This window comes from Pseudorca crassidens, chromosome 9, assembly GCF_039906515.1.
Source record: "Pseudorca crassidens isolate mPseCra1 chromosome 9, mPseCra1.hap1, whole genome shotgun sequence".
Taxonomy (NCBI): domain Eukaryota; kingdom Metazoa; phylum Chordata; class Mammalia; order Artiodactyla; family Delphinidae; genus Pseudorca; species Pseudorca crassidens.
In genome coordinates, this window is record NC_090304.1 from 5,854,536 (window position 1) to 5,879,234 (window position 24,699).

General features: G+C 46.1%; 1 protein-coding gene and 1 long non-coding RNA gene across 4 annotated transcripts in view; both read right to left on the reverse strand.

Annotated features, from left to right (window-relative positions):
* Positions 1-215: 215 nt before the first annotated feature.
* On the reverse strand, positions 216-2,619 carry LOC137229913 (uncharacterized). The gene is made up of 2 exons (XR_010945905.1): positions 1,025-2,619; positions 216-756 (listed from the first exon to the last, which is right to left on the reverse strand). It is a non-coding gene; the product is annotated as an uncharacterized lncRNA (long non-coding RNA).
* A 103-nt stretch (positions 2,620-2,722) lies between these two features.
* Positions 2,723-24,699, reverse strand: part of KDM2A (lysine demethylase 2A) — a 102,881-nt gene continuing 80,904 nt past the window's right edge. For all 3 annotated transcript variants that reach the window (XM_067748129.1, XM_067748130.1, XM_067748131.1), the window contains 10 exons: positions 23,071-23,465; positions 14,079-14,162; positions 12,366-12,635; positions 11,691-11,822; positions 10,036-10,125; positions 7,407-8,119; positions 5,343-5,506; positions 4,590-4,748; positions 3,796-4,011; positions 2,723-3,363 (listed from right to left, as the gene is read on the reverse strand). In XM_067748129.1, the coding sequence (XP_067604230.1) occupies positions 3,182-3,363; positions 3,796-4,011; positions 4,590-4,748; positions 5,343-5,506; positions 7,407-8,119; positions 10,036-10,125; positions 11,691-11,822; positions 12,366-12,635; positions 14,079-14,162; positions 23,071-23,465 (2,405 nt within the window). In that variant the 3' untranslated portion in view covers positions 2,723-3,181. The remainder of the gene's footprint in view (positions 3,364-3,795; positions 4,012-4,589; positions 4,749-5,342; positions 5,507-7,406; positions 8,120-10,035; positions 10,126-11,690; positions 11,823-12,365; positions 12,636-14,078; positions 14,163-23,070; positions 23,466-24,699) is intronic.

Below are 24,699 nucleotides of genomic sequence, written 5' to 3' on the forward strand. Positions count from 1 at the left end.
CAAGACAAGTAGTAGAGGCACATAGCAGTTCTGCTGCTAACTCAGGGATGAAGCAGGAACTGCGGGCCTGGGGCGGGGGGCGGGCGGGGGGAGTGGGAGGCGAGAGCCTGCAGGACCTTCTGACTCTCCCTCTTTCACATGGACGCACACACACACACCAAGGCAGAAAAGGTTTTGTTGTTGTTGTTGTTGTTGTTTTTAAAACCTTTTTATTAAAAAAAAAAAAACCAAATCAAAATATTTCCCATTGGAGGCTATTTCTTTTTTTGTCTTTTAAAAATTTTATTACACAAATATCTCCCATTCCCACATGTCAGAGGAAAGATGTCCTTGCTCTTTCTAAAACCAATAGTGGAGAACGTTTAGAAAACAAAAGTCCAACTAGCTTCCCTCCTTCCCTGGCCCAAAATAACCCCAATGTGTCAACTGAGATAGCATGACTTGTCCCCTTAATGCTTACATTTAATTTAATTTTTTAGCACAACATTGGAGATTGACTCTAAATCAGCAACAAAAAATATATATTTACAATATTTCTCCGAAAACAAAAACACAACCAAACCCTTTAAACATAGTGACTTTAGGAGTTTTATTTATGGAGCAGTTATTTTTTAATCACCAAGTGATTTTATATTATATATATATATAAATTTTCTTCCTTTCCTTGTGGTCTTTCGCCCCGGTGCTCGGAAAGATGGAGGCAGGGTGTCTGGTCCCGCGGTCTGAGGAAGGCAAGCTCTCCTGGCAAGGCCGTGTCTAAGAGCAGATTGCAGGAAATTTGGCGGAACTCCCAGGTTCCTCTGTCCCCAAAAACAGACTTTCTTTCCTCCACATGGACCAACCCTCACCTCTAAAAACCATTTTCCCCCTCACAGTCCCAGAGAAAAGGAAAACCCAGCAAGGGCACAGGTCCGTTGGCTGCCACTCCTGAGCTCCCTTTTCTGCTGACCAATTTACGTGCGCGGTAAAAATGCTTGTTTTTCCAAACCAAAAACAAAAATAGAAACCAAAACCCAAAACAAACCATCAGCTTGGAAATTTCTGTAGATGAAACGTCCCAAAGTCAGAGGCACTCTCCCGGCACAATCCCTGCTCTGAAGGGGTCTCTCCACCTCCCCTTTTATAAAAAGACAAGAAAACAAAACAAAGTAATCTTTTCAGTATTTTCCACAGGAGCAACCAAAAAAAGGCAGGAAGCTTCCAATTATAGGTCATTAACAATAATATTAATAAGGTTTTTGCTCAATACCCAGGGTTCTTTACAGAGAAGTTCCCCTAACTGAGGCACTCTGGAATAAGTCACTGGCATTTCCTCAAAGTTTCAGCCCCAGTTGGCTGGGGCCTGGAGACCAATGGAAGGGGCAGAGGGTCACGGGAGCAGACTGCTGCTTCTAAGGTGCAGCCAAGAGAATCAGCAGATTGGAAGAAACAGACACAATGCCACCCCCTCCCAAGACCCAGTTTTCTCTTAGGAGGCCAGTCAATGCCAGGGTCAAAGCTGGGCTAGGTGGCAAAGAGGGAGCCCCTCTGCCTCTATTGCTTTGGAAGTGGCAAGGGTGCATGTGGCGTCTCTCCTTGGGGTGGCTCACACTTCAGACCCCTGGTGCCTGGGCTCCTTCCCCTCCCCCAAAGGGCTTCAGGAGGAGGAGAGCCTGAGACTGGGCTGCAGGAAAGGGGCCAGGAAGGGATGGGCTGGAGGACGAGAAGGTGGGGCAAGGTTGTGCTATCTCGCTATCCTTACAGATGGGGAGCAGAGTGCAAATCCGCGTCTATCATTTATAAGCTCTTGCCACAGGCTGCTGCTACTGAGCATCTCCTCACACACTTAAATATTGACCCAAAAGAAATTCCGACCTTTCTTTCCATTTTTTTTTTTTTTTTAAAGTGCAAAAAGCTCTCTGCTGCCCTAGAGAGAGGATCTTTGGACAGGCCGTTCAATGCAAAGTAAGAGGGGGCAGCTGATGGGGCTCGACACAGGGCGGTGGAGTGGGAGATACCACGCTCCCCTCCTTCCCTCCACACACACGCTTACTACACTCAGCCACACACACAGAGGCACATGCACACCCCCTTCCATGGCTGCAGGCAGAGGGCAGGTGACTGGCTTCTAAGCAGGACCTCCCACCCCTCCAAAGGTGCCAGATCAGTGAGCCACTGGGGCTAGACACAGGCCTAGGCTCTGGTGGCTACGGGACACCTGAGGCCCGGAGCCTGCTGGGAGGCAGGTGGGGACTTGGCCTAGTTCTCTGATCCCCCCCAGCTGGGGGAGATAGGCTGCTCCCTCTGAGGACACGCATCCTGGGAAAGCCCTATTCAGGTGGGAATAAGGTAAGTGTGGAAAAGGGCAGGGCAGGCTGAAGAAGGAGGGAATGGGGAGATGGTGCCTGTCCCAGAATCTGCCTGGAAAGCAATAAAATGGGGGTGTCCCTGGGGTAGACAGTTCCAGCTCCTCTGAAGAGCCTCAACCCCAATAAGTGCAACAAGGACTTCACAGAAACTAGCAGGCAAGTCTGGGCTGGGGGAACCTCATTATGTGAACTACCACGAGCATCGGACGGGATCAAGCTAAAGGAGAGGAGAGGAGGGAGAGCACAGACACAACAAGAGGTTTCAGACACCTCAACAGCACCAGTGTGATCTGCATGGGGCTGGCATTCCTGGGGCTGCTGGCCCCTCCTGCATAAGCCGGGAGAGTGTGATGGAGGAGAGACACGCACTGGACACCATAAGGAGAACCTGGCCACGGAGATAGGGCCACTTTCTTCCCTGGGAGTTTGCTCAGAACCAGGCACTGCTGGGGACCATGGATGGGGAGGAGGACCCCAGGGCCCAGTGCAGATGACGGTTGCACAGACACCCCAAACTGAGAGCCCAGCCTCCTGGCAGGCGAGTGAGCGAGTGGGTGAGCAAGCGAGCAGGCACTGTGACAGCACACAGCCTGTGCTTTCCCCTCAGATCAATTTGCTACCCCCTTCTCCTTAGGAGGGAGAGAAGCAGGCAGGTAAGCCTGGTGTCCACCACCCTCTCTGCCCCGGCTGTAAGGGAAGGGCTCAAGGGACAGGAGAGCAGAGAGGGAGTGTGACGCTGGCCTCAGAGCCCGTGCAGGGTCGGGGAGAGAGGCTCTCCTGGCTGGGGAGTCAGGGGAAGATCGGTTTCCTGTTCAGTCTGGGCTGGGTGTGTCTTAGCTGATCTTCTGTATCAGCTTCTCGTCAGACAGGCAGTAGAGACTGTTGATGGACAAGTCTGAGATGAAGTGCTCGCAGGCTTTTCGGGTGATCTGCTTGCATCCTCGAAGGTCGATCAAGGTGACATTGGCGATGCGCCGTAGGTAGATCAGGGTCTGGTCTGTCAATTTATTGCAACCTGTGGGGAAAGTGACCACAAGGACAATGCTATGTACACACAGCCACAGGAGCCTCAATTTCCCAGCTTGCCTTCAAAATGCTAAACAAAAGCCCCCTTTTTCCCATAACTACCTGGCTCAGAGACCAGAAGCGCCATCAGCACAGCGGCCTCTGAAGGCCCCCTGCCACCGCACTCCCTGCACTGCAAGGCTCACCAAACTGCAGCTGGGTAGTGGCTGTGCTCTTAGGCACCTGACAACTGCTCGAGGCCTTAGTTCCCATCAGTTACAAAAGGGACAGAGTTCCATGTCCTTGTCCAGATGTCAGGAAACAAATTAACATGGTTTAGTCAACAGACCATGTTCTTTCTGTTCCACCGGTCAAGCTCCAAGGAGGGCTGGGCTTCTGGGAGGCAGGGGGCAGTTTGTCACAAAACATCACAGCGCCATACCTGCCATGTTGAGCTCTGTGAGGGAGTAACGAGTGGAAGACCCAACAGCGGTGAGTAGATTGGAGGACTGATCTGTCAGGTGGCTGCAGTGACTGAGGTCGAGTCGAGACAGGAGGGGCATGTGGCGGATGATGAGGCGAAGCGTGGCATCTGTGATGTCAAGGCCCGCCAGCCGGAAGTCAGTCATGTTCCGGAGCTTGCTGCGATTGTCCTGACCTGCACAGGCAAGAGAAGGGCCTAGATCAAAATTCCCAACTCTAGTCCAGCTCCAAAGCTGCAGGCAGCTTCAGCTACTTGCTGGCCAGGGCCCCCTGCAGGGGTTAATAAGCAGAACTGCCCACACGCTTCCCTTCAGGGAGTGAGCAGTGCGTGGGGGCCGTTTCTAGGAAACCAGACACGTTTTCTTTCTTCCCAGCTGCTGGACTGTGCCTCACTTACACAGCAAAGGGGTATGTGTGGAATGCTCCTCTCCTTGCCACACTCCCGCACTTTTCTAGACAATCATGGAAACAGCTTTCAATGCTCCACCTCAACCATGAAGCCTTCCTGAGCTTCCTCGGGCTTATTCTCTAAGCCCCAAGCTCCACTAACCCACAAAATGGACTTACTCCTTTCTTTGTTGGCAGTTATCTATAAACAGGTAACCTGTACTTGTACGCAGTCCATCACTCTGTTTTCAATTTGCATTTTTCTACTCTTCAACAGCATCAGAACCTTAGCTTCTGGGAATGAAGTTCAGCTGAAAGACAAAGCTACCCCAAGAGGAGCACAGAGAAATCAGGCCCAGAGCACACCTGGTTTATCAGCCGGTGGAGTCAGCAAGTCCCGAATTTGAGGGTCCTTGATTCCTACTGCCCACCGAAGATCAAGGGTCCTGAGAAGGGGGCAGCTGGAGGTGCTGAGGGCAGAGACTGCAGACCAGGAGCAGCCTGCCAGGAGGAGGTCTTTCAGTCCTGCAATGGAAGGAAACAGACACGCAATAATACACTCTACCAGCCCATCCAAAGCCTCAACTACCAGCTGATCAGATCAAGGTAAACAGATGCCCAGTCTAATGGAGAGAGGGACCATGTCCTAATTTTACTCTAGTAATCCAGCTCAAAGACTCCTATGCTTTCCTAAATTACATCTAACTCTGGTGGTAAAATGGACTGCTTAGTTCCTACCAGAGTCATGTAAGTGTGAGTGACTTCCTCTTTATCCAAGACCTCAAAATGCTTAAGGGAACAAGGCCTTACAAGGGGCTGATCAAGGCAACATCTTACTCAAATTTCCTCTTCAGTGGCTATGCTGAGCAGACCTGCAGGGCTGGCAGCAGCACCTGATCCCGTTCTCTTCATTGTCTACTGCAGTGATTGGCCTGCCAGTCCAGAGTGGCACCGTGGGGACTGGCAGTTAAGATGGCCCAGGCTAAGTGTCTTGCTAAGCAGAGAGGCAACAATGGCACAGACTGCTGCCCTAAATTGCCCTAAAGCAATTCTAAGAAGCGCTGCCAACAACGCAGCTTTCCCTGCCTGCCCTTGGAAGGACAGCGCAGGGCTGCTCACCTGGCAGCCTATTGACGAGCCACGTCAGTTGTTTTTTGGAGATGTTGGTCCAACTGAGGTCGAGGCTAACTGGCTGCCTCTTGATGATGCCACTGAGAGCCTGGGGTACAATAGCCTTACACCTACTCAAGTCAATTTTTGTCCAAAGTCTCTTGTCGCAGCACCTGTGACAGAAGGAAAGAGAACTAGCTGTCAATACCTGATGTCCCTTGTCAGAGGAACTTCATCACAGGCTGCTGGAGGCTTCTGGGAAAAGCAGAGCACCTGGAGGATTCACCTTCTCTAGATTCTTCTACATGCATACAAGGATCATGCCCTGTCATTTTTTTGCCTCAGAGAATAGGGATTACTTGACCAGTTCACCCTGATTTACTCTGGATGGGCTGAGAACACAGCACAATTGTTAGGGACACACAGTGAAACAATATACTATAACCCCTCATTTGCATTAAAATGGTACGGCTCCCATCAAAGTATATATATGGGAACATCAAAAAGTTTTTTGACTTCTTAACTGCTGGAAGCTACTAGGCTTCCCTCTACTCTCTCCCTCATCACAGTGTCTCCCAGCTGCCTGAGACGCAGGGCGCTACGTGGCACATCCACAGTTCATTTTGCCTTGAGCTCCACAAAGAGCCATTACTGTATCAGGTCGAAAGAGGCTCTTTATTAAAATCAGGCCTGGAGAGTCCTCTACCACCCTTGGGTTTCAGTGCTATCTTTACATTTTCTAGCCAGTCCAGACCAGAACTGAAAAGGAGAGGCTTGCCCTTCCACTGCAATCTACAAGTCCATAGGCCACAAATAGCACTGCAACATGCAGGCTTCTGTTTAATATTTTATAGTTCCTGCTCCCCAGCCTGGCTCAGAGTCTGGCTGGCAGGGGAAGAGGAGACGGCACATAATGCGAGTCTTATGTGGCTTGGCCTGGAAACTGAGGGATAGAGCCAGGCAGGCCCACTAGCCCTACGAAGAGAAATATTAGGAGAATTTGGGTAGATCACATATTAATTCAGATTTGGGAAATAAACTCAAGTTTGCAAAGAATGGAGTCTTTATTTAAAGACTGAAAAAACTTCACCAATGGCACATGAAACTTCTATGGCAGAAACAGGCTGCTTACAATAGAGCAGGGGATCTCAAACTTTAATGTGTATCAGAATCCCCTGGTGGAGAATTTATTAAAAACAGATTGCCTGGCCCCGCCCCCGAGGTTCTGATTCAGTAGGTCTGAGATGGGCCCTGAAAACCTGAACTTCTAACAAGGTCCCAGGTGATGTCACTGGTCCAGGCATCACACTTTGAAAACTACTGTAATGGGATTTGACCCAGATATAAAGGATATGTCCTAGGGTCCAGGAGCTTAAAGGAAAACAATGCCCAGTGGAAATCTTTATCACCTCTAGGTATCCCCCCCCCCCTTGTCTTAACGTTTAACTTGAGAAGAAATGGCAGGTCTCACTAAGAAGGACAACTAAGTCTCAGGAAGCTTCAACACTGAACTGCTTGCTGGAGAAAGGAATTCCGATCCAGGTTTAGAGGATGAGAATTAAAACTATGGCAAATTGTGAGCCTGTGAGCACCTTCAAAGTGTTTTAAAAGCATGTATACCTCTCTCATTAGATGGAGACATAACTGAGGCAGGGGCTTAACAGCAGTCATCTGTGTCACCAGCACCAGGAGAGTGACTGGCATATCACAGGCTCTCAACAAATGTATAACAAGTTCAGTTGACTGGGGGGTAGGGGGATTATGACTCTGAAGTTTTAGCACAAACTACAAATCCATCCCCCAGGCCCAAATGTACAAATCCATCCTTAAGTCCAGTAAAGAGAGATGGGAAAGTAGCAGGGAGAGGATGCAAAGGGCCAAATTTCCCCAATGACACCTGCAGGCACAACTGGCCACATATTTAACAGGACCCACCGTCTGGGGAACAGACTGGGTTGATTTAATCCTTTAGGACCTGACAAGCCTCCAGATGCCAAGACACATGCTGTTCTCATATGGAAACCTGCCACCTACTCCCGTACCCCTATTCCTGATCCCTGTATCCCTGCTCACCATTTATACCACGTCTTGCACACTCGCATACATTCACAAAGTTCTCTGCGGCTGAGGTAGCGGAAGACAGACATCCAGACCTCCCGCTGCATCCAGCTTTCGTCTCCATCCTGAGCCCAACTGCCCCGGCCATTCAGCCTGGCTGCACCCCCCTCCTCTGCACTGTCATCTTCCTCCTCCTCCTCCTCCTCTTCCTCCTCCTCTCCCCCCAGCCCCTCCTCATCCCCACGCTGGGGGGTTCGGGCTGGGCAGTGCTGCACTAGCACACGGGGGGAATGGCGAAGGTTGGCAGAGGAGGCCGTGATGGCCTGCAGCTTGGGCACAATGGATGTCCCGTGGAGCTCTTTGGTGGGCCTCTGTAGCGTGACAGTGAGGTACGATCCCCGGATCTTGGCTTTCTCAACTTCAGACAGCTCCTTTTTGCCGCTGGGGTTGTTCTCCTTTTCCCGTACCATGGTGCGCTCTGTGGCCTGCAGCCGCAGCAACTGCCGCCGTTTGAAGCGCTCATCGCGGCTGGCACTGTGGTGGTCGCTGGGGCCGGCCCCAGGGGATGAACGAGTCACCACGCCCCGGGGGGAGGCCGGGTCGTGGATGAGCTGCAGCATGGAGGTGGGCGAGTGAGGTGGGGGCGTGAGGGGCTCGTCGCAGCTCCGCAGGGGCCGCAGGACTTTGGCTTGCACGGCTTCTTCGTCACTCTCTTCCATTTTCCGCTTCTGCAAAACAGGCCCCCAAACGCCACATCAGTGCCTCATTTCTTCAAAACCCTCTACACTTACAGGGTCAACCTCACTGTTGCTCTCAGAGGACTAGCGAGAAGGCAGGACACTGCTTTTCTACGGGGAAAGGGATCTCTACCTGCTGCAGGGTGGTCATCTCCTCCGTCTGCAATCTAGACTCTGCCAGGATCAGCAACTGAGCTCACGTCTGTGCTGGAGAAAGCTGATTACAGAGCAAAACCCTCGAAATAGGTCACTTGGGAAATCTACCTGTGACAGAAAGGTCTGTGTCCAAGTACAGAGGAGTGGGATCCAAATTTGGGCTGCATGATTCCATAGCCTGCCCTATTCAGCTCTTGTCCCAATTTTTTGGTTATAATTCCCTGGGTAAAGAAATCCTTTAAAGAGGCCACAACTCTACCCCTATGCCATCTGACCATTTTAAACACCCAAGAGATGCTTCTGTTGGAAGAAAAGCAGCCTACATATATTTGAACTAGGATGTTGATTGTGATAGCAGTAAACACTACTGACTTTTAGCTCTACCAGGGTCTAAGCTCGACCCTACCAGGCTGCTTCTTCCACTCAGTGCCTCACGCTGTCCCGGGAGACCAACCACAGGTGAGAGATTATGCTGAGAACGAGAAACTGCACTGCTCCCAGAGGAATCTCCTCAGGATGAAAATGAGGAATTCAAGTTTGGTGAAGCCAACATCTCACAAAAAAAGCACAACCTCACCCTCTGCCACTTGTGCTTACCGGTCACTTGTCCCTTCCTGAAGCCCACCTTGGCTATGCTGCAATGAAGCCTAACCAATGTGCTCCACTAGGTATCACAGCAGTAGTTCAGATTTCCTTTAAGGAGACATTTTGTGTCCCTATGCAACAATTCTGCTCCCTTTTCTCCTTATATTCTTAGATCACTATGGTTGGAAGAGAATGACCAACTTTTGGGTGCTGGCTTTTACAATGCATTAGAAGGTAATATTAAAGTATCTGCCAATCCATCTGCTATAGCAAGAGCCCACCACCACCACCACCACCACCAGTGAAGACACATGTAAAAGCTATTACTAAAAGAACTTGCTGCTAGTATAAGAACTTGGAATAAGGAGAACTTTAGCACTAGTCAACTCCAGAAATCTTTGCCCTCAAAGATATTTAGACTGAAAATTCAATGACCTCAGTGCCTAAGTGGGAAGAAAGAGAAAGAAAACAAGGAAACGTGTCCCTACTCCTGCGCAGGGTACCTGGAATCATCCACCAGGGCATGGATGACTGACACGAAGCCAACGGCCTCCTCTGTATGTGCCCTTAACAGGTCTTGCCTTCCTGGCTGGAGTAACCAGCGTCTTTTTGGTCCTTTGACATTACTGGTGACCACTGGACCAGCAACAGTAGTAGCCTGGGGCCAAGGTCATGGCACTGATCCCCTCCAGAGGAGGGACGGCCTCTGTAGGACACAATTGGGCACGAGGGCAGGGTTTTCTGCCACAAAGGTGAAGATGACAAAAATGTAAACCTGCCTAACTGGAAACTCCAGTATACCACCGTATTTACCAGCTGACTCGGGTCACTGCCTCCCCTCAAGTTTCATTCCTCATGAGCAGCCCAAGCTCACCTCATTTCCCTCCTCAAACAGCCCAGCTGTGGCTCCTCTTTTTCAAGGGCCCCAAAGTGTAAAAGAACCTCAGGAATTTGCAGACCCCCAAGACCCCCAACAATATTCAATAGTAAAAAAACCCACAAAATTTAAAACTCAAAAGAAATATAATTAACCAAAGGAAAAAAAAAGATAGCAAACAAAACAGAATAAAAAATAATCTTGAAAATAAAGATGCAAAGGCAAACGTTATCCTGAGCTTGATGCTTCCTTCCTTCTCACAGTGCAAGATTGGAGAAAGTTCCCTTACCTGGGTTTTCTCTGAGCTGTCCTCCTGGTAGCACTTTGGACACTCCCAGCAATTTGGCAATTCCTCGTTAAGCAAACCCTCTCCATCCATCTGTAGGCAGATAACGATGTTAAAAATCTGTCTCATTTAAAAAACAGACAAAACCCAACCTGTCTCTTAAGTTTCCTTTATCAAACAATAACACAGCCACATGGTTGGGAAGAGTTACCCACTCTTAAACACACTGGTCCACAGGGGAGAAAGATAGAGAACCATCTGGCCTCACTCCCAGACAGTGGGAAACTGGCCATCCTCACTCTTGGTTACCTGATCAAGTTTAGACTCCAAGAGAAGATTCCCAAGAGTCTGGGTCAATCTGGGGTCTCTTCCCCTGACACATACATTCTCCTGAGGGTCTCATGCCACTTTGTAAAACGAACTGGACACACAGAAACAGTGCCAGTGTGATCTTGACAGTGGGGCATAATGGTTAAGACTTAGTTATGGTTTGGGGTCTCTGTGACTCAACTGTTAAGTGAGGATAAATAACAATACCCATTTTACAGGGTAGTGGTAAGGATTAAATGAATTATGTACTATGTAAAATGTTTAGAAAAATGCCTGGCATGTAGTAAACACTTTGTATTAACCATTGTCATCATCATGAAGATAATACCTTATTTTATCAACTCTAAGATGCATATTTTCACGTTTGAATCTTCTGAAACTGGGCTGCTTCTCACAATTAACAGTGTCTTATAATCACTGTCAGCCAGGTGGCAGTCATGACATAGTTGACACCTTCAGGAAGACCAAGAAAGTACCAGCACCAATGCATTTTAGATTTAAAGAAAACTTAAAGAAGAAACAGGTCAGACCCAACTTCACAGGGCTGTCTTAAAGATTAGACAAGGGAGTATATGTAAAAGAGTGCTTCTTCACTCCGGCTGCACATTAGAATCACTCGGGGAGCTTTTGAACACGCCTGGGCCCAGAGTCCATGACAGAAGAGTTGACTCAACCTCTGAGGTTGAGGTCTGAACTTTTTTTTGAACCTTCTAACTACTTTTTTTTGGCTGTGCTGTGCGGCTTGCGGGATCTTAGTTAGTTCCCTGACCAGGGATTGAACCCAGACCCTCGGCAATGAAAGTACGGAGTCTTGACCACTGGACCACCAGGGAATTCCTGTTACTATTTTTTTTTTTTTAAAGCTCTCCGGGTGTGCACCGAGCCTGATACAGACTGAACACACATTAAATATTAGCTGACAGTATTACTCTCACCATCTTTCAGGAACTAATATCCAGAGATAAAATGAAGTATGTAACAGAGGCACTTAAAGGCATGAGGCATTCCAAAACAGACTAGGCTATGCCACGATGGCCTGGGGACTCCAAACATACCCACCAGAGGCCAGACTGTAAGCTCCATGAGGGTAGGAACCAGGACTATTTTGTGTACCGGTTTATCCTCAGGGTCTAGCACAGTGCCTGACATTGAATACAGACACTGAATCAAGAGCAGATGTTAGACCACTATATGACCCACAGCTGATGGCCCACAGTAGGGATGCTGCCAGCCTCTCATGACAGATGTTCCACTTTCCTCTGCTCCACTCAGTATCTTTAGACATTCTATAAGCGGAGACCTCATGGGCCCCTTAGGCCTCTCCTCACCTGGAGGCAGCCAGGATGAACAATCTCGTTGCAGACACAGCATTCCATGAGTTTCTTCTCAAAGTCCTGTGTCTCCTCATTTTGATCCACCTCTCCACAGAGGGAACACGTGACTGAGTGAGGCAGTCTGGGCTACAAGAGGACAAAGACAGAAACCAAGAAAAGAGCAGGCTTAGATCCTTATCATTTCAGCTTCCCTTTAACCAAAGATGGACGATTTGGTTCCTGTAATTCTCTAGTAAACACTTAGAGAGCACAGAGACTGGGTGGTGAGAAGAGAGGTTTTGGCAGGAAAAATGGCTAAGGAAGAAAATGGGGAGAGTCAACTAGCTGAGGACAAGAGACCAAAAGAGATCAGTTTATTTTCAGTTGGCCTGTCCTTGGCCTCTCAGGTCCTTCCTTTCTAATCCACTTAAAGAGGGGACAGACAGCAGTGATTTGCCCTTCAAGTGCTGGTCCCTCAGTTGAAAATTGGCTAAGGCTGAAAGATTAAATTCGATTATTTTAAATATTAGATACCTTCTTTCTAAACCTAGAGAAAAAAGGGACAAAATGAAGAAAGCCATAAAGAGAGCAAAACCTTGTCTTCCCAACTCTGAAGTCTACACTGTGTGTATTTCGGTCCCCTGGTACCACCCCCCCTCCCCCATATTCTTTACCCAGCAGATCACTCACTGCCAAGCACTGCCGGAGAACACAGGACTGCTTCATGCGACCAGGGCCCCCAAACTTCTTCATGTCCCTGCAGTAGTGGCAGACACCACACTCTCCTTGCACACAGGCTTTGCATTTTCGACATCGCACTCGTCTCCGCCTGGCTCCTGACACTATGGGGGAGGCAGCAGCTGGCCTCACAGGTGTTAACCGTGGAGCTGGTTTCATAGTGTGAGGCTTTGTGATGGGGATGGTAGGAACCCGCACCTTTGGCCGGGTCGGGAATTTAAGCTAGAAAGAGAAAGCAGTGAGGTCAAACATATCAGGTAGTTTTAAGGACTGGAGGGGGTAGATCACTACACGGCTTGGCAAACTATGGCCAGAGGGCAAACCGCCCACTGCCTGTTTTTGTAAATAAAATTTTATTGGAACAAAACCATGTTCCGTTGTTTATGTTTTGTCCATGGGTGCTTTCAAGCACAGTGGCAGAACTGAGAAGCTGCAACAGACTGTATGGCCTGCAAAACCTAAAAAAATTATCTTTATTTATTATATTTATTACCTACACATTATCTTTATGGAAAAAGTTTGCTAATCCCTTCAGACTACTTCAGCCCCATCCCTCTCACTCTGCTGAGCTACCCTTCCCTGAAGCTTTCTATGTACCAAAGTCATTCCAGGGGCACTCTAATATTTCCTTATCCTGAATATTACTACTCAGAATACATTCCTGAAGAAGACAGTAAACTACTTGAGGGTGAGACAAGTCTTGTTCTTTATTATTCCAAATCCAAGCCTACAACCTGGTACACAGGAGACACTCCAATAATAGGTAAGGGCGGAATAAATCTCTAAGGTATATGTTTATAATTTTAGCACTTGTATTTTACCCTGCTGGTTATCTTTTCAAGAACAAGGACTATGTCTTCCACTTCTTTAATTTCCCACTGTGCCTTAAGTACTTTTCTGACACAGAACACTCAACAGCCAGGGCCAGAAATGCTGTTCTGAGGCAGTCCCATGTGGCCATGCATGAGCCAAGTGGGATGACACTACTTAGGAAGGAGGAAGTCTTCTTCAAAGACATCTTTTAGATACACACCTTTATATTCTGCCTAAACGTTCCTGGAACGTGATGGCTCTGCAAGTTTTAGCTAGGGAACCAAAGAAGGGCCTAATTTATTTGCCAGACTCACGACCAGGATCAGAATGCTATCACTGACCTTGACAAAGGACAATATGGGAAAAAACTATACAGGACCTGACTGAAGAGGCATGAAAATTCATAACTGACAATTTACTAACTAATGGGTAACTGTTTTCCTCTCTTTTCAATTCAATACTGAAAAGTCCAAATTAAGGGGAAACTTGAGAGTGTGGTCTCACTCCAATATAGACATCTAGCCTTTTAAATGTATATGCAATTATTTTAACTAGTTTTACATCAGATGTATGAAAATAATTGAGTCACTGGGCCAGAAGGATAGGAACTGATCCATTCTTGGCATCTGAACCTGGAGGCAGGTCTCCTAGTTTGACAGTTCCGTTAAGAGAGTCACCTCCAAAGATAGCCAATTATCCTGACTTAAGAGGCAAAACAGAACTGAGTAATGATTTTCTGTCAGTTCACACTAATGCAACCAAAGCTGTCTGCCTCTAGTTGTTCTTTTTCTTCCAGGAACAGTAATGGTTAGCCAGCAAAATGTTTCAGCAGCCTGAAGAATAATTTCTTACCTTATCCCTTTTCGGCCACTGTACAATAGGGACTCCAGTGAGGGCTAACTTGGGATCACTGTTGGCAAGCTCCTCCAGCAAAATCTAAGGGTAAGACAGGAGAGAAGAGGGGAAAAAAGGACATAGTGAACAGAGAGCCAACCACTCCTAACAGCATCCAGACTTAGCCTCAGTCCCCCTAAGCACCAAGGTGAAGGGCAGGCTGGCAACTGTCTATATTTTCCCTTCATATAGAGAGAGACTCACTGCAAAAGAAATCGAAGAGGGAAAAGAACTCAAACGAGTGCAGTACTATCAAGACTTCAAATTTACCTTTGCTTCCAACCCCATACTTGTGTACTTACTGTAACCACTTATGCTACCACTGTGACAAGTGTTGTCACACAGTTCTATATATGACAGTAAAACTTTACCTCATCCCATTACTCTTCTACACCAGTTAACAAGTATTATCATGTATTTAAATATTGCCTTCATTTCGCAGATGTTATCGGCGAAGTGGCAAAAAAAAAAGGATTGGCTAATACTGAATTAATAATATGAACAGCAGGGTGTTAATGTCTTGATTCAACCCCGGGCTGTGTTCTTCTAAGGCTGATTACAGAAATCTCAATCTCAAATCTCTCTCTCTCTCTCTCTCTCACACACACACACAGACACACACACACACACACACACACACGCACACACACACACACACACAGAGTTATTTGCCTTTATTCCCATAAAGGGGAGCAGGAACTACCTTAGGGGCAATAGTTCCCATGACTTTAGCCAATCTAGTTTGAATGACTTCAGGTACAATTCTACAGTAAGAAACTGCCACTCAAGTGAGTCACACTAGTTGAGTGTTATTTTGAAACAAATCTTTTACGTTTTAGACAGAAATTTCTGAGTCCCAAACCTTCTAGCAGAACGAAATCCCTCCTCATCTGACCTCATGAGCCCTAAAGCAATGGCAACTGCAAAAAAACACAAATCCAGAAGACAAGTTACACAATTTCTTTCTGGTTGCTTTAGGTGTATACAGGATATTAACTGTTTCAGGGAAAAGTAAACTTTGATCCTGGACAGGCCAGCATGCCTGGGCCATTTTTAATAATAATTCTCCTAACCCTGTGGGGTCTGTGCCTAGAGACCAGGACTTTTTGAAGCATGAGGCATTTCTCTACCAAGTTTTTTCATCCTTAACCTAAGGATCATGCTCCAAATCCAGAGTTGGGACTCAGAAAGACCCTTTAACTCATACCCATGAAGCTCCTCCACGATGATCCCCTTTGCCAAAGCTCCAGATGCCTCTCACACTCCCCCAAACTGATTTCATTTGCAGACGTTTTATTTACTTCGAGTTGCTATGGCACCCTATTCTGGAGCCTCCTCTTAGCACCACACTGCGTGGGGGTGAAGAGGCGGGGTGCAGTGCCACGTGGGACTAGGCTCTGGTACGGGCTCCTAATCTCCCCAGGGTGAAAAATTCAGGTCCATTCAAAATGTGTGCTAGGGAGTGCATGGCTCCCCTCCCCCACTTCGCACTGCCGAGGAGTAGGACTCTGCCCATTTCCTCTGCCTGCGAGCACTGAGCTGTCCACAAACAGGGACTTTCCACTTTCAGCAAAACAGACTACACAGAAAGATCCGCAATTGTTTAAGAGTAGAAAAGGAACCTAATTATTCACCAAAAGCAGTCCACCTGCAAGACTTCTGTGGGGGACAGGGAAGGGTAGGTGGAGAAACTGTGTCTGTGTTGGGGTGCGGGGCGGGTGGAGGGGGGCAGCTGTTCACACATACACGACTCAGTTACTAGGGTCTGTGTGGGTGTGGAGGGAAATGCAGATTTCCTTCCAAGCCTTATTTCACCGGGGCCATACGACCAAGCACGACCAAGCACGTCCTGCCTTCATCAAAAAAGGCAGACTCCAGCTGAGGCCCTTCAAGAAACCATATAAAGAAGCCACCACCCTTCACCAGAGGGGGTTTGGGACAGGGAGCGGGGGTGGAGTGCGGAAAGGCTGACGCCTATCTAGGCTCCTGGCATTCGAGAGAATGTTCAAGCACAAGCCCACACCCGACACAGCCCAGGAAGGGGAAGAGAACCGCGGGCGCCTGAGTAGAGAAGGGGAAAAGATTCCCAAAAGCCAAACGACCCAATTTGAAAGCACATCCCACCAGAAGGGGAACAAGTGCAGTGACGGCACAACCAACACCTAAGCATTGTCCCGGACTCGCTCGGCAGGCAGTTCTTCTGCCTCTTCACCAAGACAAAGTCCCTACAGTTACATACACCCCGAACCAGAAAGGGTTTGCCGCCCGCCTGCCTGACCTTGCGTTTCTCGTCGCTCTGGAGCTGCCGAGGCTCTTGGTTGAAGTTTCCCCAGCGTCTTTGTTTTGCTTTCTGTATTGGAAGTTGTGCTGAAGGACTTAGGTTTTCTGCCTCTAGGAAAAATCCCAATTTACTTGAAAATTCTGAAATCTCCCAGAGCAGCTAAGGCAGGACAGTCGGGCTAACCCCTTCAGGTTACCCAGAGGGAGCGGCGTGCAGTGCTCTAAGCTCCTTCTCGAGCCCTTCAGCTCAGCCGCGGCTTCCTGTGACTGCGAACAATGCTGCTGCGTCACCCACATGCAGCTCCCAGAAATGCTTTGCAACGGAAGATGGCAGGAGGGGAGCCGAGCTCTAGTGAGCAAGCCAGCAGAGGGCCCAGCGTCCTGCGGCAGAGTCAGGAGGGGGTGTGTTGGGCTGGCGCTCTCTGCCCGGCGATTGGAGGAGAGCCCGCCGGGGAGGTGAGCCGGCCACGCCCCGCCTTCTCCCTCCCACCGTCACCGCAAGAGGAGAACCCAGGGCCGGCCCCCAGGGCTCTCGCTGGCTGACTTCGGAAGGCGCCAGCAAAGGCAAGGCTTTAACCCATTCCAAGTCTGGTCCCGCGTTTGTCCTTGCCTCGGTCCACACCCTTCCCCCCAGGGTCACCTCTTATGGTCACAGCCGGTGCTCTCACTGGCTGCACACACCGATCTCTCCCCACTCTCAGGCAGACAGCGAGTCGCCCAAAGTTCAGCCTCTGCAGCTGAGCCAGGCCCCAGAGCTGAGCTCCTCTGGAGTTACCTTCACTCCCTGAACAACCGGCCTGCTTCACCTGCCCCTCCCCCAGCCCAGAAACCATAACCAGCACACGTTCCCAGAAAAACCTTCAGAATGACACATTTCAACCAATACTGAGGTATTCAATACAATACGTCTGTTTAATATCAGCTACTTCCACAACAGATCCCGGCCTCTGCTCACCACCCGGGGAGCCTCCCACAGTGAGAGAACCGCCTGGGCAGCTCTGCTGGCAGTTCCCTCGTGACCAAGTCAGACCAGCTGAGGCGCAATCTCAGGTCAAGGAGCTTTACTCTCCTACCTCTCCTACCTCGGAACCAGGCACAGGGAACCAGGGGGAAGTGCAGCTGCCAACTCCACACCTGCCAGTCTCCTGGGACCCTGCCCCTTGGACTACCCCGCCCTCAGGGCACCAGCACTCCTGCACATCTCCTCTGCCTATGCCAGTTGTCTGTTCTGCCTGCCTCTTTCTTGATATTCCCTGGATGAAGCAGCCAGCCTCACATCCTGTCAGACACCTTCATGCCACTTCTGACGGCCACTCGAGTGACACGTGTCACCCACTCTCCACGCACCGATCCACGGTCAGGGTTAAGCTCAGACAGAATGAGCACTCTCTCAGGCTACAGTGTCCCATATATTGGGGCCAGATTTATGTAATTTTTAGACTCTAATAAATGTAACTTGGCTTTTTTGGAAATGACAGAAGCTGCTTTGAAATAAACATCTCAGGCCACTGAGAACCTAGCTCTTAACCACTGGAAACATGCTTATTTATTCTCGCTTATTCCAGGACAGTTGTTTCAGTGAGTTTCTGGTGCAGGCAATGGCCTAATAGGCTCTCTGGGGCCTGGGGCTTTGGATGCCGGGCTCTGCATATTTTAATTTTTACAGTAGTTTACCAAGGAAAAGGAGGGACTTTCGTGCTCTTCTGTGGAGCTCTTCCTGGAAATGTTTGAATGGTCACTCTAATCCTAAACCTCATTTGCACTTTATCTTAAGACTCAGAGACCCTGTGTAATTTAGTCTTAATCACTGGACTGCCTGGGAAGTCCCTAGCCTATTATGTTAGAAAAACCTTCCTTAACAGGTGTGAGAGGTCTTCTTGGAAAATGCTTGTTTTGGTCTTAGTGTTATCTAACCTAGAGGGATGATGAAGTATGCACAAATACTTGACAAACAAGTTACTCCAAAACAAAACAAAACACAAGTTCAAGTTGTAGCAAGCAGAAATTCTAAAGGCCACCGGAAAAGGACAAAAACTAGACAGGAAACTCACTCCAGGTAAGTTTTCAAATCACACATTAAACAAGACCTAATTTTTTTCTCTTATTAATTCAGAATAAAAGAGCAACAAAGATGAGAATAAGAATATAACATTATATAATACAGGAATATAATGAAAATATTTTTAAATAATTGTATCTATTTTAACCTAACCTATATGCCTTGGAGCTGAGTTATTTAAAACTTTTTAGTCAGTAAGAATATGTGAATTATTACAAATATCTTGTCAGTAAAAATTGCAAATGAAGTTTTATTTATACAAGTTCTTTTTTTCCCTCCTCATCTGGCTTAATGGACTAAGTTCTAATTACACTGGGTCCTCTATCAGCTCTTCTCTTTATTAGTGTCAGAATCACTCCCAAAGTGTCAGATGAGGGAAATTTCTGATTAGTGTTTCTGTATTTATTCACAACCGTAACTCTCTGCTTCAGTCCCATCATACTCCTGGGATGGAGCTTAGTGTAAATTTTTACATCACAGTTACAAAATAAAATGTTAGAATCTTAGATCAGAGCAGCAGTAGCCAATTGTACCACAAAGAAAAAATTTCAAATTTATAAATTGAGAGCTTTCATCATTTAGATAATGTTGTAGTAATCAATCTGTATCATCTAACAGGAAAGTTTATTAACTGGTAAATTAAAAAGACTGGCACCTCCTTCCCTTAGAACAGAATCGACCACCCGCCCCTCAGTGTCATGCCCAGCACCTGTAAACCTAGAAGGCACTTACTTTCTTAGCCCACTTAAAATGCCTGCTCCACCACTGGACTGTAAGCCCCCTGAGGGTTTGGTCCACAGTATGTTCGCGTATTTATACCAACTCTAAGCCTGGTTCCTGGCAGAGAGTAGGCAGGCATTATTCACATTAGTGGAATAAGTGAATTTCATAGATCTGTAACAGTTAATTTTTTTCTGTAATAATGATACTGTTTATTAAGTACTTTACTAACATTATCATTAATTTTCACAACATCCCCACTGAGGTAGATGTTATTTTACAGAGGAGAAAACATGCTTTTATAGATCTAGTATCCTGCCCAAAAGTCACATGTTTGCCAAGCTTATCAAAAGGTTTTAGAGAAAATAGGAAAGTAGAAAAATATTCAGTAACACTGAAATTGTTTCATTAAGTGAGCTGGGCAGCCAAATGTATTGATATATTAAAAGCTTCTTTATATAATACACACACACACACACACACACACACACACACACACACACACATACATTAAGAGCTCCTTTATTACCAAAATAAACACAAACAGAACAGTAAAGTCTGATTAAAACTTCAGTCTTCCAGCTGACTCCCACCATCTTGCTATGACGCACTGTCAGCAGTTGATATGCCCCCCTCCAACCCCGCTGTAATGCACATACAAACAAAGACACTTTTTCTTACATTAATGGGATTGCACCATACATACTGCTCCAGGTCCTGCCTCTTTAGTCAACATTTCTCAAGGACATGGCCTCTCAATTTTAGATTAGGAGCCAAGGTTACTCACACCCCTCCCAAATAGGACTTTACACATGCTCATTACTTTCCCCTGAACTCTGCCAATAAATCAAAACTTTTTAATGCCTCATTTTTCATCTAATTCCCTTCAAACTCTATACTCCATGATCTTTCTTCAACACTGCAGAACATTTTAGAATCTTCAAAGCCCTTTTACCACATCAGTAAAATTGACTTTTCTCTCAGGGAATAGGTAATTACGGATGTCTTGAGATATCCACCAATTTTCCTCTCATCTCTTCTCCTAGTTATTTGTGAGAGTCATATAGGCTACAACAAGAAACAATCCCTCTCACTGCAGGAAGGGTAAACTCTGGGCTTGCTTTTGTCCTTTGCTGCAGTGTAGCCTTCTGTGCTACCACAGCACCAAGTTCTCTAGCACTGCAGTCTCCAGCTGTGGCAGTGATTCGGCACCCACCCAATCCAATGCTTTTTCCTTTTTGGTGATGCTTAGATTCTCGAAGTATTTAAGCCATAAACTCAGTGTTATCTAAAGCTCAGATTAAATATAACTGGTCAAATGTAGGAATAATCCGTTTGATCTTAAGTGAAATTACCTGCAGAACTGGGTTCTAAATCTTTTGTCTTCTGTTATCAGCTACATGTTGACTATGGTATTGGGTAAACAAGAGAAGGGAGAATTCAAACACTGTCGGTCTATGCAGTCATCCTACTGGGCCACTCATTCCTCATGCTCTGGTCTCTATGCCACTCTGTCTTAGTGAGCAATGGCAGCCAGATTCTCCACGATTCCTGATAAACAGGAAGCTCTCTCTAGACACTTTTCACAGTGTTAAGAGTTCTCTTTAGATGGTTCTTCTTAACTCATTCCCTTTCTTGCTGCCTCCTTTTACTCTGCTTAATATTTGACACAAATCTTTCTACATTTTCCCCTACCACTCTGCCTCTGCAAATATCCTTATTTAACTACATTAGTTAAGGGAGTTTGTGTATTTCTATCATGACATTTGACCTGTACAACTGGTTAGTGAATTATAATATGACTTCCTACAACTGGATTCAATGAAATCAAATCCATCTATAGACATCCTTTAGGATTAAAAAGATATTTTTCTTTTTCATGAATTAGAAATACAGATTCCCCAGGCCACAAGAACATTAGTGAGAGATAAACTTACAAATCTTTCTTCTTAGGGTTCCTAAAGGCAATTATACAAGTTAATAAGTCGCCAAAGTCACGGTTTAATGTTTCCTATATGCATCCATGATGGAATAGCTACATGAAAAAAGAAACTTCTGGGGAGTTCCCTGGTGGCCTAGTGGTTAGGATTCTAGGCTTCCACTGCCGTGACCTGGGGTCAATCATTGGTCAGGGAACTGAGATCGTGAAAGCCGCGCGGTGCAGCCAAAAAAAGGAGAACCTTCTGTAGAAAAAAAGATGATGTTACACTCAAACTCTCAGGAAAACATAATTATACACGTCCCATCACAATGGAAAAGAAAAAATGTAAGTGCCCTTTGTTCACTCAGGGGTGGGAAGTGAGTTTGGGAACTGGTTTGTGAGTCTGGAAAAGTAGGCTAAGTTTGTTTTGCTGCACATTAATCATGACAGATATAGGACCACACCCACCTGGAACTTTGTTATTTCCTCCCATAAATACAAGCCACAATGATAACCACCTGCCTTGTCTAGAACAGCTGTATAAAACCAAACTATAAAACCAACTGTCTAGCTTCCATCACTATGGAGAGGACCAACCTCACTAGGGTACCACCCCTTTTAGTCTTTTAAAGTTTTTACCACTTCACAGATGCATAAACAGTAAGATATAATTAAAATGTCAATCGAAGAAAGAAAACATTAAAAAAATTAAAAGTCTAGGTCCTGTCCCAGTCTTTGGAATTCTTTCCTGAGGTATCTGGCAGAAGGTAGGGAGCACCTCAGCTGGCTGGTTAGTGGTGGCCAAGGGAAAACTTGAATCAGGAATCAGGAATGGAAAAGATGTACTATGAGATATTTTGCCCATCTTCCTTGAGGTCACTAAAATTATTCCTTATAAATTCTTCTGTGGCTTAAAACAATCTATATGACAGGTCTGAAAAATAACACTTACTACAAATGGTGAACTAACTTTCTAATACACATACCCATGCCCTGCATCCAAGACATAATTCCAAACAGTGACTTAAAGACTTTTTGGTGTTCATATTAATGGTTACTTTTGTGTGTGTGTGTGTGTGTGTGTGTGTGTGTGTGTGTGGCCGTGCCGGGTGGCATGTGGGATCTTAGTTCTCTGACCAGGGATCTAACCCATGTCCCCCTGCAGTGGCAGCGCAGAGTCTTAACCACTAGACCACCAGGGAAGTCCCCAATGTTTATGTATAAGGAAAGATTTAATAGAACTCTCTCCAGTTCAGACAGCTCAAATCTGGATTCCTTAAAAATAAGCTCATTTCTTTGAGACCAATATATGAGGGCTGGGCTGGGCTTTGAAGATTACTAATGCTTGGAGACTTATTGAGAAAGAAGAAAAATATACAACAAGAAGAAACTTGAAATAGCAATAGGATGAATTATGTTTAAAATGACACTCTTCTCAAAAGTTGCCCCAATGTATTTAAGTCTTAATACTAGATAAATTTGAAGCTAAATATGTTAAACATGCTCAACATAACCCAACATTTCAATTTCTTTCCTCTAAATCTGCTTGGGGTAAGACTGCTAGAGATTGTTATTGGCCACTTTTGCTCTGAAATAGGCCTCTTTATCTTAGTGTAACTTAAGTTCAAAGTAACATTTCTTAATACAAACATTTTCTCGGGCTCTTCCTTTTTTTAGGGTCAGCCTGAAATCAGCATTTTTAGGACTAGATTTAAGTCCTAACTGAACGTACAAATGTTAGTATTTTCATAACAGGGACCTAACCTCATTCTAGGAATTGAAACACTGTACAGTCCAAACACACACACACACACACACACACACACACACACACACACACACACACACACACTTAACTTCTTTCTCGCTGAACCAAGATTACCCAAAACTCCCAAATTTTCTCTCAGAATCCAGAAACTGAATGCCCTAGCCAGATCAATAGCTGTCATGCAAAATAACCAACCCCTTACCTTTACATCAGCAATGAGAGCATCCTCGTCTTCTATCCCTGTAGGGACACATTTCTTGTGCAGTGGCAGAGACTCCAATTTATCTACAAGGCAACGAAGGCCTTCAAGCTCAAAATGGGTCAGATGCACCTGTCGGTCCTTTCTGGGGCTACACTGGGGATCCCATACTTGGCCATTGTGGGAGCCCCGGCTAGAGTCAGAGGATGAGTCCCCAGACAAAGTTTTCTTCAGACTTGGAAGACTTCGGCAGGTTTTGCCCAGTCCATCATAATCCAGGTTAACCCCATTGGCTACAGGGCTAGTGAGGACAGAACGCCTGCTGCTCAAGCGCCGGGGTTCTCGATCTACTGCTTCCTCATCCCCATTTCCAGACTCCAACCCATTTAACTCCAAATCTGCCAGTATGAAGAGAAAATGCAGTAAGAACATGACACATGGCCATGTGATCAACAGAGAAATAGGTAGTATGGGAGGGGCCTTGAGGTTATAAATGACAAAGCTGTCACATTTTAAAAATGGTCTTCCCTATTCCAACCCATTTGTCCACTGTTGAAAACCATTTACAGGTAAAAACAGGATCCTGAGCTAGCAGGACAACTGAGGTAACAGTCAACTGGATTTTTAAAAGATTGGGAAGGGTGCAGTCTTTAAACTGTGTGCTAGAAGTAAGTTACCTATGAAAATAGTTGTAAATTAGTTTCAAGTTCAAACTTAATTTGGGTATTATGGGATTTCATTATCTTTTAAAAAATTAGTGTGAAGCACATATATTTAAAAAGTAGTTTTGTTCAAAGTTTTCACCATAAAATTAAGCTTTGGAATTGAAATCTTAGCAACATGGCTAATAAAACAAAGTGAATATTTTTTAAAATAAAGATTTTGATAATCAAAACAAAGTGAAAATAAAAGTTTTAATGAAAGAAAAATTTTAAAATGTTAACTGATCTTTTATTATGAAAGTAACACATGTTGACTATTAATAATTTAGAAAATACAGGAAGGTGCAAAGAAGTAAATAAGTCTTCCCATATCTCTCCACCCTTGGATAACAACTCAGTGTGATGTATCTTCTTTCCATCTTTTCCTATACATATGTGTATGACTATGACTCGATGTATTTTTTTTGTAAACCTTATAATTTAATTAATTAATTAATTAATTAATTTTTGGCTGCGTTGGATCTTCATCGCTGCGCACGGGCTTTTCTCTAGTTGTGGCGAGCGGGGGCTGCTCTTCGTTGCGGTGCGTGGACATCTCATTACAGTGGCTTCTCTTGTTGCAGAGCACGGCTCTAGGGGCGCAGGCTTCAGTAGTTGTGGCACATGGGCTCATTAGTTGTGGCTCGTGGGCTCTAGAGCGCAGTCTCAGTAGTTGTGGCACACGGGCTTAGTTGCTCTGTGGCATGTGGGATCTTCCCGGACCAGGGCTCGAACCTGTGTCCCCTGCATTGGCAGGCGGATTCTTAACCACTGTGCCACCAGGGAAGCCCGACTTGATGTATTTTTAAACAAAATTAGGATCATGCCGTATGTACAATTCTGTATCTTGCTTTCATGCATTGGTGAGCATGTTTCAGAAATGCTAAGGCAAAAAGTATCTTGCTTGGATTGAAGACTCTCCATTAAATAT